The sequence below is a fragment of the Carassius gibelio genome, chromosome B6 (genome assembly GCF_023724105.1).
Source record: "Carassius gibelio isolate Cgi1373 ecotype wild population from Czech Republic chromosome B6, carGib1.2-hapl.c, whole genome shotgun sequence".
Taxonomy (NCBI): domain Eukaryota; kingdom Metazoa; phylum Chordata; class Actinopteri; order Cypriniformes; family Cyprinidae; genus Carassius; species Carassius gibelio.
In genome coordinates this window covers 13,725,467-13,744,537 of record NC_068401.1, presented here as the reverse complement: position 1 = coordinate 13,744,537, position 19,071 = coordinate 13,725,467, and the positions used below count along the sequence as shown (strand labels likewise).

General features: G+C 33.8%; 1 protein-coding gene and 2 long non-coding RNA genes across 3 annotated transcripts; all 3 read left to right on the top strand.

Moving 5' to 3' along the window:
• The first annotated feature begins 2,502 nt into the window (after window positions 1-2,502).
• On the top strand, window positions 2,503-6,251 carry ptmaa (prothymosin alpha a). The gene is made up of 5 exons (XM_052559286.1): window positions 2,503-2,668; window positions 5,039-5,107; window positions 5,212-5,299; window positions 5,431-5,504; window positions 5,599-6,251. The coding sequence occupies exons 1-5, from the start codon at window positions 2,624-2,626 to the stop codon at window positions 5,635-5,637; spliced, it is 315 nt and encodes a 104-aa protein (XP_052415246.1). The 5' UTR covers window positions 2,503-2,623; the 3' UTR covers window positions 5,638-6,251.
• A 3,679-nt stretch (window positions 6,252-9,930) lies between these two features.
• LOC127959987 (uncharacterized) lies at window positions 9,931-11,157 on the top strand. The gene is made up of 3 exons (XR_008154317.1): window positions 9,931-10,171; window positions 10,649-10,898; window positions 11,062-11,157. It is a non-coding gene; the product is annotated as an uncharacterized LOC127959987 (long non-coding RNA).
• An 81-nt stretch (window positions 11,158-11,238) lies between these two features.
• On the top strand, window positions 11,239-13,157 carry LOC127959988 (uncharacterized). The gene is made up of 3 exons (XR_008154318.1): window positions 11,239-11,289; window positions 11,418-11,482; window positions 12,189-13,157. It is a non-coding gene; the product is annotated as an uncharacterized LOC127959988 (long non-coding RNA).
• Window positions 13,158-19,071: the final 5,914 nt, after the last annotated feature.

Below are 19,071 nucleotides of genomic sequence, written 5' to 3'. Positions count from 1 at the left end.
TGAAAGATCATTTCACTGCTCCAGGGGGCGGTCACAAACATTTCACCGATCTTCAAATTGATGAGACTTCTGACTGATGTAAAATGTGCTGGATTTCATAGTAAATGGTTTGTGTGTTTGAGAGTGTCTAACTGAACAATAACTAAATAAATGACTTGTGCATCCATAATTTGTTAATAAATAAATAATGTTTCCTGAAGATGTTTTACAACAAATCTTTTGAAAAAAAGTTAAATAAAAATAACAATATTTGCCATGATGATTGACATATTTATGTATATGCTGTATCTCCATTTTATTTTATTTTTTTGTTTGCTAAATCTCAAATTGGTACTGTTACTAATAAGTATAGGTTCAAAGTTTAGTCAAAACCAAGCTAATATTTCTCTGTATCTATAGTCATTTTTAAATAGGACTACTTGGTTGCAAAAATATTCTACATTATAATTGTTCAAAATAAATTTGAATGTGTCTCAGGGTTGTTTTTAAGAAGAGACATGTTCCTGCTGTGAGCCACAGTCCTTGGGCTATAAACTAGTGCAACAGCATACTATATTACATATAATCGATTGATGGATGTAATCTGACACCATCAGAAATTCATTGATTCAGTCAATCTCTGGAGGAGCAGACATATCTAACATCATTGTTTTCTGTAATGACATATTATAGATGCATGAGTCATTTGGTGTTGTTAAGCATATGGGCTGCTAAAACAAAGGTTGCAGGTTTAATTCCAAGCAGCAGTGGCCCAGGAACTGTTAGTGAGATCACAGTCTGCTCTATCATCATTTTGCCCTTGAGTGAGGAACTTAACTTCAGTTTGATCCATAGATATATATATATATATATATATATATATATATATATATATATATATATATATATATATATATATATATATATATATATATATATGCTATGCAATTACTGCAGTTAATGTAAATGGATTTGGATGAAGAGTGCTACAGTACTTTCTATAAATGAACTTTATAGTTAAAAAAGTAACCTATTTTCTCATTTCTACATTTCCACTTTTTCAATAATAGATTGCTCTCTTTAAACTTGGCATTGAGGTACTGGGACTTATGTTATGGCTTGTGATGTTTCTCATTTGCCAGTCGATTTACATAAAAGCGTCTGCTAAATCACATATGTGACAATAAATAACCTATTTGTAATTACTCCCCATATAAAACCTTGTGCAATCCGATCCTGAACGTGTATTTGCTAACACCTTTTATATGTCCTTGACATAGAATGGGAGAAATAAAGGGGATAAGATGGTCAAATCCAGTTCCATGTTTTGTTTAGCACCTAAACGAGGGCCTTCAATTGATTGACGTTGGCAACATCCAATCAGCGCTCGCAAAGCGTCAAGTCTGTGTTCGTTCGGCCCAATCAGCCAATAAGAAGACTTTAAGACGCCATACGGTATTTATATCGGCCATGTTGGTGAGGTAAAGAGGTACACCATTATATTTCACCGCGTCGTGCAGATTTTGAATCGCATGAAATATCAAATTATCACTGGTAATGTTTATAAAACACTTCGTTTGATGAATATCCCTTTACCTTCACTAGCCCGCCGAATCATCCGTGTTTGCGAATGAGAAAAATCTCGGTTTAAGCATCGTAATAAAATCGCGACTGTTATTTTTGTCTTACTCTAATTACTAGAACTTACTGCATGTTGTTTTTCGCTGTTCTTTCCTATATTATGGCTAAAGACGGTCTGAAAACATCACTCGCAGTGATATTTTTACATACCCAAAGGGAATATCGGTAAAGGGGGCGGGTTTGAGGACTGTCAATCAAACGTTGAGCAGGTTTCACCAGTGGGGTGTCCACTAACTGCCGCAATATTATATTCATTGTGCTTGACCTTTCTTTCAAATAGAGCAGAAGTTTACGCTCCACTTAAAAAGCAGTAGTCTTATCCTAAACGCTTGTGTATTAATTAAACATGCTTATCACTACTGGATAGTTTACAAGACACACCTTTAATATAAATTAACAAAAGATTGTTTATGATGAAATGATGACACGAATAACAAAGTGATCAGTGACATGTAAGTGTCACCATGACATGGAAAACACATATATTTGAAAAAATATAAATACATAAAAACTCCATGCTTGTTTGGCTTTCTGTGATTAAAATGATTATTTTTTATATTTTAACATATTATTTCAGGGCAGTGTTAATGTCGTCTTACTACGTACGCAAGGTTTTTATTTATTTTTTTAAGGAAAGGATGATGACCCTTAAAAAAAGGATCTAGGCCATCCAGCAAGGGGAGGTTGCCCAGGATAGTATGGATCGACAGTTATTCCAAACATAAATGAGTCAGAGGTTGGTTTGAAGGCGGAGTCTGACTTTGTAGAAAAACTGTCCATTGTTCCATCTTGGCCAATCAGAAGAGCGGATATTTTGCAACACTGAACCAATCACTGAAAACCTCCCGCCTTAAAGCTCCGCCCAGTCTGCTATATTAACCGCTCTGCCGCCGTGCGAGCTCGCTACAGACTCTTAATAGTCTTTTTTTAATTATACACATCTCGTATTTCTCTTTATATTATTTTGTTCCGAGACCCCATTATATTCTTAACATTTAGGAAAATGGCTGACACAAAAGTCGATACCAGCTCGGAAGTCTCCGCTAAGGTAACGCAACTTAACTTCAGTTAATACACTCATTTGTAGAGATGCTGCGTTTTATTAATTTGAATGACTAAGGTTATATGAAATATGGAATTTGGTATTGAAATAGGCATACTGCATTAATGGAAAACTGTTTGCAAATTTAGTCGGTGTTTTGACCTCTCACTGTCACTTTGAAGACTTGGATGGTAAAATGTTAGATGTGCTGAAGTTGGACTTCTTTACAGAGATTTTTGCAACCAAAAGGCTTTTTGTTTGGATTCTACGCGGGTTCTTTGTTTATGCAAGCCGTTTTTCGGTTCCTCTTTAAAAAGTATAGTGAGAGAGAGAGATGGACGCAAATGATCGTAAACATAATCTCTTCTCCGCTTATATGGTTTGCTGCACGAGTTTCCTTAATGCTCGGTTATTGAAGGTGTCTCGTTCAGTCCGCGAGACGGTGATTCGTCAGTCCGCAGCCCGATCTGTCACACAAGTTACTGCACACCTCACGATTCACGATGCCACTCGTTTCCCTGGTCTGTGAAATAAGGCAGCTTCATGTTTGACAGATATTTCAAGTGTAATGAAACGGAATTTAATCTTAAGAATAGCTTGTAAGTATTAGAGCCATCTTTCCTCGGTGGTTTAACGGGAGCGTGAGGTCGCGTTGTCTTAAGTTCTGTCAAGTTTAGGTTACACTTCACTTTTTCTTAGTGAAAAAGAGAGTTCACCATGCATTACTGATTAAACTACTTAGGATATGAGCCTTATTTGGCTGTAGTCAACCTATAGTCCGGCTCTGTCGGGATGTCTGATAATTTCTTAAATTAATTAAAAGTGGTCTCTTTTCTTCTTCGACTTTGCATGAGCTGGTATCGGAATACGGAATTATTTATATCGGCGATGTGCGTACTTAAACTTATCCCGCGAAACCCCGCTGCGGATGCAGCAGTCTGGCTGACTGAATGAGTTCCTATTCTAGCGCGCGGTCTGTTCCGTAGGTGAGCGCGAACACCGAAGTTAAGGGACCTCCGAACAGGATGCTTTCTCGCGTCCAGCTGTTGTATTTTTTTTATTATTTATATAGATAAACCTATTTTAGACCGACATCTTTGAGAGTTGCGACGCCTCTCGCAGTTATTCTATCTGTTTCGTGCATGCGCGATGCGTTTTTAAGACGCAGCGGCTCCGTTTAACTTTTAAAAATGCGTCTCGAGAGCCCCAGTTCCGTTCCGTTCCGTTGCGCTCCGTCTGGCTGCTTGTGAGCGCAAGAACACGCACTGTGTGAACGGCCCCGTACAGTCTATCAACGTAAGCGATCGTTTTCCACCGGATTTATCAAGCGTGTGGTGCTCATCTCTGCTGATGTCACACAAAGATCACAGGACTCGCCTACCAGTTGTGGGCACAACATTGCTGACCCGTTTTTAACCTGTTTTGTCAAGCTCTTTTATTATTATTACTCGATCTTGATAAACCTAACGTTACGTCTCTTTAGTTTGCCTATAAAATGCGGAGGTTTCCGCTTCAGGCTAAAAGGTTGTAATCCACTCTGTTTGATCGATATGGGTCTGTATTATCCTGTAGATAGTGGCATATGTTCATTATTCATCCGTGGCTCACTGACGCTCAGTGGTGGTTACATATAAATGGTGACGGTGTGAGATGGCGTTGCAGACGTGATGTAGACGCTAACCGGCTTAAAAGCTGACGATTATGACCTATATTTATTAATTCGAGCAAGCTGCTGAATGGAAGCACATCCTGTGGTATTCAGAGCGATGAAAGTCTGCGTTTTCAAACCATGAAGATGCAGCGTGTTGAATGATTTGATAAATAAAAAGGTTTCGCTTAAGAATACTGGTCATTCTCGGGGGAACAACAATATAGTGCTTGAAAAAAAAAACAGATTGTTTAAGGCCCAATAGCACAACGCTATTGTTCCCCTCTTCTCTCTCATTTCTCTTTCTCTCACTCCCTCTCTTTCTCAGAGGTTTGTCGGTCCTGCCTCTCTGTGGTCGAGTTCGCGCTCTTATTGGCGGAGTTAAAATATTTGCTAATTGTGATCTGGGAGTTGTAGTTTTTTAGCGGGCGTGTCTTATTAAACGCAGTGGTGTGGATTATAAACTGAACTACAGCGCGCATTGGTGCTAACGCCGTCGACGTATCAAATTACAACAGCTCAGTATGGTCTTCAAACCAGGCGGGGATGGAAGAGAGAGACGTCCAATGGATAAAGAGTGTGGAAGTGTCGCGTTTCAAATGTGAAATGAAAGCACGTTCCACTAATAAGAGAGGATGTGAATTCAGCATCAGTCCAGTTTAATTTCCTACATCAGATAAGTAACTGAAGCAATTACAAAGCCATGTTTTTTTTTTTTCTTTACTTAGGACCTTAAAGAAAAGAAGCAGGTTGAGGAGGCGGAAAACGGAAAGGATGCCCCTGCTAATGGAAATGTGGTAAGTTTCCACAACTTCTCTCTTCATCTCCCAGTACTGCTTGTTATAGTTTCCAGACGACCTCAGGTGTTACCCATGATAACTAAAATTTTTTTATTTTTTAGGAAAATGAGGAGAATGGCGATCAAGAAAATGAAGTAGACGAGGAGGATGATGAGGTGGCTGAAGAAGATGAGGAAGATGATGGAGAAGGCAAGGCTTTAAATAAACCAACTTAATGATGAGAATGATTAAAAAACATACGGCTGTAGCTCTACCTATGTGTTGACAACCAAGTCATATAAACGAAGATGCAATACTAAGAATGAATAACTACATTGCAGGTGACGATGATGATGATGAAGATGACGAGGCTGAGGGCGGCACAGGAAAAAGAGCAGCCGAGGAAGATGATGAGGTAATTTCCACCATGCAGTGAAAACTTTATACAAGTATGTAAGTCTGACCTTACAAACTGCAGTGTTTTAACTCTAACTGGCCACTGTTTTTAGGATGATGTTGAAACCAAGAAGCAAAAGACTGATGTGTAAGAAGCTACTCTGCTGGAAATCTCATCCCTCCTTTCCTTAAATCGTCCACTGGGGGAGGAAAAACATGGTCATCATCAAGTAGAGTCCAGCATCCGTGTACACGCACCTAACTGCAGATTTTGTAGAAACAACCAAGACTTCAAAGCTCTACCTTCTTACAAAATACTTTAAAAGGAAAAGTTTGTTTGTATTTTTATTTACATTTTATATTTTTGTACATATTGTTAGGAGGTCAGCCATTTTTGACCGTGATCTCTGGTTACCAAACGGTGCTTTGAAGTTGATGCTTCTCGATGAAATAGATTTTACTTGTGGTTTGACCATGTCATGTTATCTCAAAAGAAACTTGTAAAAAACTAAGCAAAAAAAGAAATTAAAAATTGCAGAAAACCATGAGAAAAAAAAAACATTAATTCAAAGCATTCCAGTAACTTTGTGTATGTACATCAGTTGTATCATACGTAGTTGGATTGTATGAGAGGGCAAGGCCAAAAGAAAAGAATTTTCTTCTTTTCTTTCTTGTCTGTTAAATTGCTATCTATTTGTGGCCTGTTCGATGTATGTGTGAAATTTGTTGTGCGACAATAAAACGAAATTTATTTTGTGAGTTCTTACATTTTTGTTGTTGTTGTTTTTGTGCTTTTTTATTTTTATTTTTATGACTTCTCATGAGTTTTTAATGTTGGAGCTGTATGGGCAAGAATAATTGAACCAGCATTATCTTCAGATGCAGTTCATGTTTTTCATCAGCCTGTCAAAAGTAAATGTACATCAATGTAAATTATTCAGGCCTTTAAGTCTCCAAGATCTGGTATAAATTATATTGCGTTAAATAAAATTGACTGTGTGGATTCTTTCATTTACATTCACGTTTTAGGCCACATTGCTCACATTCTCTCTCTGTGTGTGTGCACAAGTGCATGTGCATAAAAGTTTATTTGGAAAGTAAGATAATTCATGTAAATTGCACTGACACTCATTACGTTTGTAACAAGACAGCAAATTTATAAATCCACTATATGTTAGTGTTCAATGTAGCATTTATGATAAGGATTCTGTAGGACAGATCAAAATCACAAAGTCCTCTTAGAAATCATATTACAAGCTCAAGTGTTCTTGAACTTTGAAGTTTAAATAGTGAAAGCTATTTTTAGCTACTGGCTTAATACAGTCATTTTAACAGACCATTTCAAAAAGTGAACTGCTTGTGTGATACAAGTATAAATTTAAAATATAGACATTTTTAAAGAGTACAAAAGTATTTCATAAACTGCATTTGTGTAGCACAAAACCAAGAGTGCTAGGACATTTTATGCATATCATATATAGTGAAAACACCATTCAGCTTGTTTACCTAAGACATGGGTGTGTGCTGAATGACTTCCAAACAAGCTGGTTTTAATGAGCAGGCAGCAAATCAAAATCTTGTGGGAAGTAGGGAGAGGAAGTATCAGTGCCACAAGTAGGTGGACACACACTGCCAGAGGAAACAACAGATGGACATGGTTCTGGGCCATCATGCTTTCAACAACAAGGGAAACAGGCACATGTGAAGAAAGTAGAAGATCAAGGCTAGTTTGGGAACTTGTAGAGTGCAATTAGAACGAGGGAGCATAAGTGAAATGCATCCAACTAGGAAATCATGGAGATATAAGGAAGTTGGATCAATTCCAGATTCTTTTTTCTGCTGTGGTCTATGAATGATTCATTTTCAACAAGCAATAACCTGCATAAAGGTGGACCCTCTGTATATAATGTAGTGAGAAAGACACCATGACCACATTTTAGCAGCATACAAGATGACACTTGTCTAATGAACCGCTAAAAATGCTTGTTGACAGTACTTGTTAAAAACAGCATCTTTGAAAACAGCGGAAGAGAACAAATAGAATAAGGAAACTATTGATCTCATTCATTCAACTTACCACAAGCTCAAGTAATTAAAATGCTTGAATTGTCTAGTTTAGCTAGAGGTGTCTAAATATTCTACTACGAAGAGCTAAAAAGCAAGTCTGATTGGAAGCATTCACATAGTACAAGCCTCTAAATGCTGTTTAATAAGTGGTCAGGTTTATTTTGGTTCATTCAAGAGGCATTTTCATGAAGTTTAATGCAGTCAGGCCATAAGGGTGTCACTCAAAGAATGATAATGAAAAAAGACAAGACTTACATGGGTTCTCATGAGAACCAACAAAGGTTGATCACATCTAAATGATTCTGCTGGCTAATGATTTGTCTTACATAATGTCTTAGTAAATAGCCCTGTGCATTAGATTTCCGTTTTATTGAAGCTGTAACTATCAGACAACATCTAAACCAAAAACAGCAGATGTGTTAAGCTCGGGTTTTGTTTGAGCACACATTTGGAGCACATTGATTTTGCATGCAGTCATTATTGACTGTGTTCAGTGGGATTTACAGATCATTTGCACACACATGTCTACAAGCAGATATCAAGGGCCCGTGACAGGTAGAAACAAAATGAATCATTAATAGCATCACTTAAAAATAGTTACAGGTTCTTTAGGATGATACAGTCAGAGCACCTGTAAGGATCAACAGCACTTCAGCTTTAAAAATGCACATCTTTGTGCTAACAAGTCTTTAAATCGACTTATCATTAGATGTTTCCCCCTTGGGGTTGTCTCTGATCTTTTTAGAAAGTTTTATGACTGTTTTTCCTTCTCTTTACATCTTGTAAATATGGCTGTCAGCGGGCTATAGTAACATTTCTCTTTTGTGATTATGTCTGTGGGAAACAGAAAGTGTGTGTATGAGAGAAAGCAATGTTTGACATCCAAAAGTCATTGTGTCTGTAAATCTTGGTTTGGGTTTTACTGAATTTTTGGGTTTCCTTTTTGATCCAAATTCACATTTTACCCCAAAATAATTTATATAATTATAATACATATATAATATATTCAAATATAGTCATTAATATTAAATATAATACATATATTAAATATAGTCTCAAGAGCAATTATTCAGCATTTTAAATGCTACTAAAATTTATAAAAAAAACATTGCTACACTGCAGACTTTTAACGTAACTTACCATTTATCAAATTGATTACATTTGGATGTAATAATTATATGTAACTTTCTGACATCACTCACATGTCTTCTCAATAAGACATTCAAAGTCCCTCTGTTGCTTGGTGATGTGAAAATCCAGAAGTCTCTAGTCCAGTACAACTCATGTCGAACAGAACTGCTTCTATTCAAGTGCTGCTCTAAATTTTTGTGGCCTCATTATGGTTCCATTCATGCAATGCATCATCCCAAGACCAAGCGTAAGCATCCCGGGAATTCATAATATTGCCATGGTTCAGATTTGTATTGGTAAGACATCTCTCCGTTCATCTCTCTATTTTAGCAATCCATGGAAGAAGAATAGAGAGTGTGTCAGCTCTGGGTCTTTCTCTCTTGTGTGAATTTCTCAGTCCAGTGATCTGGCTGCTCCTGGATAAACAAAGCAAGAATCACAGTATCAGAGGCTGTGGGAGGACTCTGGAGTCTTTCATGCCACCTTGTGGAGCTTTCAAAAACTCTTTCTATTTCTGCAGTCACCAATAAGAACCAACATTAATGTGAGTTTTTATACAGCAATTTATAGCAATGGCAAATGTGTGAGAACTTTATTCATAAATCACAGTCAAGCCTTAATTAAGACTGCAGATTCAGTGATTCAGATTAAGATTTAGTAGCAGGGGTATATTTAATAGCCAAAAAAACATTGTATGGGTCAAAATTATCCATGGATAATTGCATAAAATGCATTTTTCCAAGTAAAGATCATGTTCACTGAAGATATTTTGTAAATTTCTTACCGTAAATATATGAAAACTTAATTTTTGATTAGTGATATGTATTGCTAGGGTCTTTGTTTGGACAGCTTTAAAGGCAATTTTCTCAATATTTAGATTTTATTTTTTTGCGCCCTCAGATTACAGATATTCAAACTGTTGTATCTCAGCCAAATATTTTCCTATCTTAACAAACTATAAATGGAAAGCTTATTTATTCAGCTTTAAGATTATATATAAATCTCAATAAAAAACAAAACAAAAAAACGCACGGCTGGTTTTGTGCTGCAGGGTCATATATGTACTAGAGAGGGCTTAAGACTGTTTCACTAATAGGGAAGGTGTATAAATCATATTTTGAATTTTAATTACTTTTCTTATATTTTGTTTTATTTTTATGCAAAAAACATATATTTAAATAGTATATTTGTTTAAATAATTTACATATTTATATAAATGCTAATATTTTTGATAAAAGTAAATACACTCTAAAAAACGCTGGGTTGTTTTTTCAACCCAACTGCTGGGTTGAGGCCGTTGGATAGGACTTTGGGATGTTTTAACCCAAGTTTGGGTTGAAAATAACTTTCTTTTTTAACCCAGCGGGGTGGGTTGAGGACGCGGACGTGAAGGAGAGCACGCACGTCACGTCAAAATCGTACGTCTCCAGTGCGAGCAGCCGCCATTTTCTCAGCGTGATAGAAGCGAGAAGCGAGTGAAAGACTATGGTAAGTAACGTTAAATATTCAAAATGTAAAGTTATCTTTTATTGTTTACCCGGTTGTATGAAAGGCGGAAGGTTTTATGAAAGGCGGAAACAAAGGAGCTTAACGTTATATACGTTATATATAAAAAAAAAAACGGACGCGGTTTTCAAAAAAACGGACGCGGTTTTCGCCTCGGACACGGAGGTCTTAACTGCCTCATGTAACGTTACTGAACGGAGGATGTACTTTTAATATAACGTCTGTGAATGTATTTTGTCATATTTACATAAGATTTTACATTATCTGTTCTCTTTGAGGCGTTAACAGACGGTTATGGTCACGGTTACGCTCATGTGAATTTGTCTTTTTTTTCCGCGGTTAAACAATGTATGTTTGTCTCCTAAAGGAAACGGCATTGTGTAGTAAAGACTAGCATAATTATTTTGAGGCTGTTGAAGTGGTAACTGTTAAAAGTATGTTTTACATGTAATGTTTCAGACTTGTCCAGCTCCTGTCTTCATTGTCCTCGCGCTGAGAGTTAAAGACACAGAAGCTGTTTGTGTGAGGAGTCACAGACCTGTGAGGAGGAGGAGGAGGTGTTCTTCTGAAGAGAGGGACAGACGGTTTAAGGAGAGTAAACTTCAGAATAACATCAAGTTATCTTTATTTTTACTAAGACTAAAATGTGTGTGTTTTTTTTAGATGTTGAAATCCAGAGACAAGATAACTTCATTCTTTTGAGACTGATGTGAGTTAAATTATTATTACTTTTTTTTTTTTTTAGAAAACTAATGTTTCTGTTGTGTCCTGCCTGTTAACTTCACATTTTGATGCAAAAACAGTGTGATTTTATATATGTATGTATGTATATGTTAATATTTTATTGAAGCCATTGATGTCCCTCTTTGCAGAACTCAAACTAACTGGAGTTAAGGACACAGAAGTCTGCTTGTGTGAGGAGGTGGTTTTCTCAGCTTCTTCTGAAGAGAGGGAAAGATCGTATAAGGCAAGTAAACTTCATAATTTCATGTTATCAGTTGTTGTTGTGTTTTACTAAGAGTAAAATAATGTTTGTTTTTTGTTTTTGTAGATGTTAAAAGCAAGAGACATGGGAGAGCATCATTCCTTTGAGATTTTATGTAAGTTATTTTTAGAAAATAAATTTTTCTGTTGTCTCCTGCCAGTTTACTTCACATTTTGATGCAACAACAGTGTGATTACGTGCTCATTTCATTAAGACCATTGATGTCTGTGTTTTTTATTGCAGAACACAAACCAACTTTGGAGTTGTCTGATTTGGAGAGTCATTATTCTTGGTCTTCGCTCTTAGAGGTAAAGTTCACACAAAAAATCATTTACTTGCCCTCAAGTCATTCCAAACCTATAAGACTTTTGTCTGTCTTTACAACATAAATTAATATATTTTTAGTTTTCTCATAATATTTGTTAATCCATTTATAGTTTAGATAATCAGTATTTTCAAGCTTCATAAATATAGAGTTATTGTAGAAGTAAATTCTGATATTTATATATGAATACATCTTAAATTATATGATAGCAAACATGTATGTTCAAAATAAAATACTGGTCTCCCAGACCAGCAATGGAGGACACAAAAAGAGAAAATTAAATATATTCATATGTTTTCCAAAAAATGAGCAGATTTTGTATGAGTCTGGAAAAACATGAGGAGAGTAAATTATAAACATTTTAATTATTTGGTGAACTAACGGTTTGAAGGGCAGCCCTCCATGTACGTGAATATTGTGAGGTATGTGAATGTCATGTCTGTTTTAATGTTTCAGTAAAGAAGCTTTCTGAAAGCAATATTTATTCAAACGATATCGCATGTCCTCACACTAGTGCTGCCATTATAGCATTCTGGAGCGCTGTGGTGGACTGAGACATTAAACAACCGCACAAAGTGTTGAAACTTTAAAACCGATTATTTACCTATCCTTACGGATGTGAATACACCTCTACCTGAAAATGGATAGTTTAATTAAATGTTTAATTTTTTCAAATGTGTTTCTCTTAGGCCACTGATGAAGAACAGGCGGTGACTGGGATGAATGCTGGTCAGAGAGGAGAATCTTCTTTCCCCTAAACTGATGCAGCGGTGGTTTTAAAGGAGGACGCTGCCCTGGATGATGTAGATGTCACATGCTGTGCTGATGGGGTTTCTTCATGATTACATCAGTTATGCTAAAGAGATCATGAAAATTGACTGTGATGCATGATCTGTATTCATGGACTATGAAACAAACTGTAAGTGTATAATTTGTTTTAAAAAAAAAAAGTTAAATGCTTTTTCTGTGTTGTTTAGTAGAAGAGTTTACACTCTGTCATTCATACACCTGCTCACATTCTTTCACACACACACACACACACACACACACATGCGTCTGTTAAATGTTATAATATCAAAGTTAATGTTGTGATTTATTTGTGTACTGTCATGCCAGAATAGTTGGAAAAAAACCTAACTAATTGTAAATTTATTGTATGTGTTTTCGTATATTTTTATACAATATATACAATTGAACAAAGTCCAATTTGATTTTAAGTTATATTCATCAAATGTTCAATGCTTTATGAACTCTGTAGCTGTTAATGCCATCCTTTTCTGCATTTCTTCTAACATGTTACTTTTTGACTTTTCTCTTGTTTTTAATAAATATTTTCCTTTTGGTTATTATTTGTGTGTAAAAGTGATATTTAAAATGAACAACATTTGTAGGTTTAATGCCTAGCTCAATTTGGGTTAATTTTAACGTAGAAATGCATTGTTTCCCCACATGGCTGCACTCTGCGAGTTTATTTTCTGCCAGCAGGAGGCGCTAAGAGCGGGAGAGGTAGGTTTCTCCGGTAACGGCTGCAGAGCAGCGCTGAGCTCACAAACGCTGCCTTATCAAGCACATGCGAAATGATATCGAACATTTTCTAAATACAGTAGTTTTCCTTCTGAAATACACTGATAAAAAACACCCGCTCTGTTTTTTTAAACCCTGCAATATAGTCATTTTAAACTATAAAAAAGGCAACCCAGCAGGCTGGGTTAAATATGATAACCCAACTGGTTGGGTTAAAACAACCCAGCGCTGGGTTCGTCCCTTTTTGACCCAGCGCTGGGTTGTCAAAATAACCCAAATTGGGTTGTTTTTAACCCAGCAGTTTTTAGAGTGTAATATGATACATATATGAGCTAAATATACTGACCTTAAAATTTACAATTAAATTATGAAGCAGTAACTTAACTTAATGTCAACATTTTCTGTTTCTTTTTCAGTATGGAATTGTTTTTGAATTGTTATTTTCAGGAATACTACTGACATGTTTACATTTTGTACACATTATAAGACACACATTGTAACATATTGTGTGGTAAATAATTGTCAAAGGGAAATTGCTTTTTTGGACACTAACCTTATAATAATAATAATAATAATAAGAAGAAGAAGAAGAAGAAGAAGAAGAATACAATATACCTGTATTTAAGTTGTTAATGGATTTTCAGTAATATTTTAAACAATAAATAATTATTTTACTTTAAGAAACACTTTGATGCTTAGTTGTTGTGCTTCTTACAATTAAAGGATATCATCTCCATCTGGTGGCCAATAATATTATTGCTACACAACTAAAATCAGTGTGGTTGATTTTGTGAGTGAAGGTGTTGAACATCATCTAGAAACTCAGTGTAATCTCAAAGGTCTATTAGTACATATTAATACCTTTTGAAAGGGTACAGTCCCAGTGACCACTTTTGTTCCATTTATTTCGTCTCCTGAGAGTGTACAGTGTATTGGCTGTGAGTTAACTTGTATGATATATGACCATTATTGTAAACAAAATGTAAAAATATCTTCACCCTCAAGTTGTTCCAAACCTGTCTGAGTTTCTTTCTTCTGTTTAACACATAAGACGATATTCTGAAGAATGTTGGTACCAAACAGTTGCTGGAAGCCATTGAGATCCATAGTATTTTCCCCCCACACTATGGAAATCAGTGGCTACCAGCAACTGATTGATTACCAGCATTTATAAAATATCTTTCTTTATGTTTAACCAAAGAAAGAAACTCATACAAGCTTGGAACAACTTGAGGATGAGGAGATGGTGACAGATTTTTGCTCCTTTAAGAATCTGCTTGACTATTTACTAAAGTGAATCAGCATTTAAAGGGTGATGGTCAAAAATGGTCATTAATTTTGTCATTATTCACTCACCCTCATGTCACTCCAAACCAAGGATTTTTTTTTTCTTTTCTAATGTTAAACATAGATATTTTGAATGCTACAACTGTTTGGTTCTTCAAAATTCTTTAAAATATCTTATTTTGTGTTCAACCTTAGAAGAAACTTATACAGGTTTAAAACAACATGAGGGTGAGTAAATGATGACAAAATTAATCACCATTTTTGACCATCACCCTTTACATTTTTTGGTTGAACTATTCGTTTAATCCATTTGTTATAGTGAAATGAGGAATTTCATACAATATATATATATGTATGTATGTGGGTCATTCTACAGAAATGCCTTTTGGTTTGGCAAGATGTCTTAAAATGTATTTCTTTTTCTAACATTTAAACTTAGACCACATTATTAGATTACCTCTTGATTTTATCAATAAACATAAATAGCAGCTTAAGGATTTTTTATATTTTTTGTGCATTTATTTAAAGACCACATGTACCATTTTTTGTCAATGGTGTTACCTTACTTCTTTGCCATTTTATATATATGCAAACATCTTTTATGTAAAATATCTTAGTACTAAATAAAAAAATAATATGCATTTAGTATGATCTCTCTTATTTTTTGAAAATTATTAACATTTTCACAGATTCTGCAAGGGGTTCCTAAACGTCCGCATGCCATTGTAAATCTTAGAATTCAATGGATGTAATATTATTATCATGCATGCAAGTAAAAGAACATAAACATAAACTGATCTTACCCATAAGGAAGGTGACACCAGTGACAATTTTCATCAAAAATACATGTTACTAAATGGCTTCTGCAAGGTATCAAACCACATGTTGTCAGTCATGGTCCACCCACTACATTGAGTAGTTTAATCCATTTTTTTATATTTTAGGTTTTTTTTTACAATTCGCAATAATGTAGGTCATACCAGTGAGTTTAACTAAAAGCTTCATATAAAATCATTTGATAAATGAAAGAAATTTTCTGATAACTGAAAAGAGACAATGGACTTATCATGGGCATTTTTTCATACATCTTCAGGAAATAGGAAGAAGGAAGTCAAGTGATGTCATCAGTGTCATTTTTATTTCAAAATAAATGATTTTTGAACACCAGTGACAAAATTCCAGAGGACCACTACTTTAATTGTATAATTTATCAAATTATTTGGCACTTTTTTTTAAATCTCATTTACATCATATATTTGATAGTTATGAATACATTATTGCATTTTATATGGTAGAAAGACCTGTTTTGTACTTCAAAATAAAGCGCTTTCCCTTTGTATATAGCTGTGGGGATAAGCAGTTTTGTGGTGCTTAATGTCTTTTAATTAATTATAATAATTTTAATTAATTAAATAATTGATGGCTCAAGAAGGTTTAATTGTTCAAATAACATATTGTTTCATTTAAAAAAAGAAAGAAATTGTAACCCTAAAGTGTTTTTCAAGTGCAATATTTATGTAAAGGCTATAGGGACAGAAACATTTATATTTTCATAGAAGGACCCATATACATTGTATATATATAATGATGACAAAATTAATGACCATTTTTGACCATCACCCTTTAAATTTTTTGGTTGAACTATACTTTTAATCCATTGGCTATAGTGAAATGAGGAATTTCATACAATATATATATATATATATATATGGCTCATTCTACAGAAATGTCTTTTGGTTTGGCAAGATGTCTTAAAATGTGTGTGTATATATATATATATATATATATATATATATATATATATATATATATATATATATATATATATATATATATATATATATATATATATATATTTTTTTTTTTTTATGAGACTTCTTTAAAAAAACATTACATGTCTTACTGATCCCAAACTTTTGACCTGTAGTGTGTATATATGCTTAATTACTACTAGTCAAAAGTTTGGAATCAGTAAGACTTGTAATGTTTTTTTAAAGAAGTCTCTTTTGCTCATCATTTATTTGATCAAAAAAGAAACAAAGAAAAAAAAACAGCAAACTTGCAAAATGTTATTACAATATAAAATAATGGGTTATATTTTGATATCCTTTAAAGTATAATTTATTTCTGTGATGCAAAGCTGAATTTTCCTTCAGCCATTACATAAAGTGTCACATGATCTTTCAGAAATCATTCTTATATTTTGATTTATTATTAGAATTATCAACAGTTATGCTGCAAATTATTATTATTTTATTTTTTTGCACAATGTGATTAATAAATAGTTAAATAGAACAGCATTTATTCAAAATATAAATATTTTCTAACAATATAAATATTTACTATCACTTCTTAATTTAAGACATTCTTGATATGTCTATATCACTGTAATATACAACAGTATAGTGCTGTCAAATTAGTTACAAAAAATAACTTTTTCACAATATTAAATGTTTTTGAGATGCACCTGTATATTGCTTTTTATTCTCCTCTTTCCTACTACTTGTTTCGTGTCTGTTTCTATAAACATTTCTTACTATGTGTAAGTTGTTTTTTATCATGTGTGTTTGGCAGTGTTATTGCTGATTAACTACTGTCGTTTGATTTGTATTATTTGTATTTGTTATTTATTTTAATTTCAGTTAAATTATGTCTGAATTTATTATGTCTGTTATTAAGTTGTAGTTTTATTTAATTTCAGTTATTTTAATACTTCAACAAATAAAATGGAAATGAAATTATAAATAAATAAATAAATAAATAAATAAATAAATAAATAAATAAATATATATATATATATATATATATATATATATATATATATATATATATATATATATATATATATATATATATATATATATATATATATATATATATATATATTGAATTTAGAAATGTGTATATATATGTGTGCATGGTTGTACATACACATATATGTAGTTGTATTTTTTTTGTGTGTGTGTGTTTGGCTTCGTGCTATTTTATTATACCTTTTGTTCTTAGCTAATTTTTAGCTTTATTTTTTGTTTTACATTTAATAGTTTCAAACAGGGCCCACTGGTACAACCTGCACTGAGGCCCCACAAACCCCAGCTACGGCCCTGCCAGCAAGTATTTTATTACCCACATTCTTCAAAATATCTTATTTTGTGTTCAACACAAGAAAGAAATTCATACAGCTATGGAACAACATGGGGTTTAACTGTCACAATTCATGATGAATGACTCCTGGCTAACTGATCAACAACAACAAACCTCATGTTCCTTCTGTTGTCATATTTTGAGTTATTACATGTCATGACATTACATGAAAGCAATATAATAGCATGTAACACTAATATGACATAACTTTATAGAGTTTAGGAACTAATCTTACCATTCATCATCATAGGTGTCTCTTTAGTGGTTAAACATAAAATGTCATTCGTTTTGGGTAAATCTAACAGGTAATCTTTGGTCTGTGTTCAATTTATCTATATGTTAAAATGAAAATAAAAAATCCAAATTGATATAATATTCCGTTTCAGTGTAATGGCTGTATATATACACATTTCCCTGAACTAAGTACATTTCTGCTACTATAATTATGTTTAAATGAAAACGAAAGGAGGCAGTGGTATTTGATATACTTTTTCGTTATATTGTGAATATACAGTGAGGAAAAATGGGAAAAAAAGTTCCTGGTACAAATATTCCGGGTAATTTCGGTGGAAACGCGGCAATATACACACCATAAAAAAATAAAAAAAAAAAAATTAAAAAAATCAAAGAACGGCTTTTTGCTCACATTTTTGACAATGCATCAATAAATCCACAAGGTGTCAGTAAAAACACATCAATTAACAACTCAGTGTTTTCTTCCATGCTCCCATACATACAGCCAAACAAGCGATAGATGAATGGATATTGAATCCATATTCAAATTTTTTGACAGTGTAATTGCATGAAATTATATGTAGTTATTAGATTTTACAAATAAAAGAGAAGCACAAGACATCCATACACAACGAAGCCTAGAATTGTTACAAAATAGAGTATTTATAGAAATAGAATGCAATATTTTCATAAACATATCCCAAACAGATCTTGTAATACTGTGTATTATGACTTGATTTAGATCTTACCTTTTATTATCTAATAAAAATGTAAAACTGAGCTTCTGTGTCATGTTAGGATGCTTCAGTTTCAGCCCTATTGTTTCACCCTTCACAAAGTCCTTAATAAAACCAAATGACCTTTGTTCAGAGTTATTCATTCATTTCTAATAATTAAAAAACCCATAACAGGTGCAGACATTTTATGTGCTTTTATGTGACAGTTTGTCAGTGCTGCTGATCTGCAGCTTAACTGCTGGATCTCTGCTTTCTCACTAATGAGATCTGCTCTGAGTGATGCAATACCGCTGCTTAAGAAAATTAAACACATTTTTAATACATATTACTTGATTGTTATTATTCCTGAGTCTGCGATAAAGCATTCAAACCTTGCCAGCTTCAGACACACCACAATTGGTAATACAAATCTCAATAGCTCTTATAACTCAAATCGAAATGGTCATTCTTTCTTGCAATTTTATCTGCATTTCATTTAATATATGAACAGAAGAAATCAAAAAGGATACCAACAAAAGGAAAAATGCAGTGTTACAAGTCATCATATTATTGTTTGATAGACCCAGTGAAAAATTCATGCACTTTTAAATGAATGCATAAAATTGGCATTAAACGGGCACCATGAAGGTGTAAGTCCATAAACTAC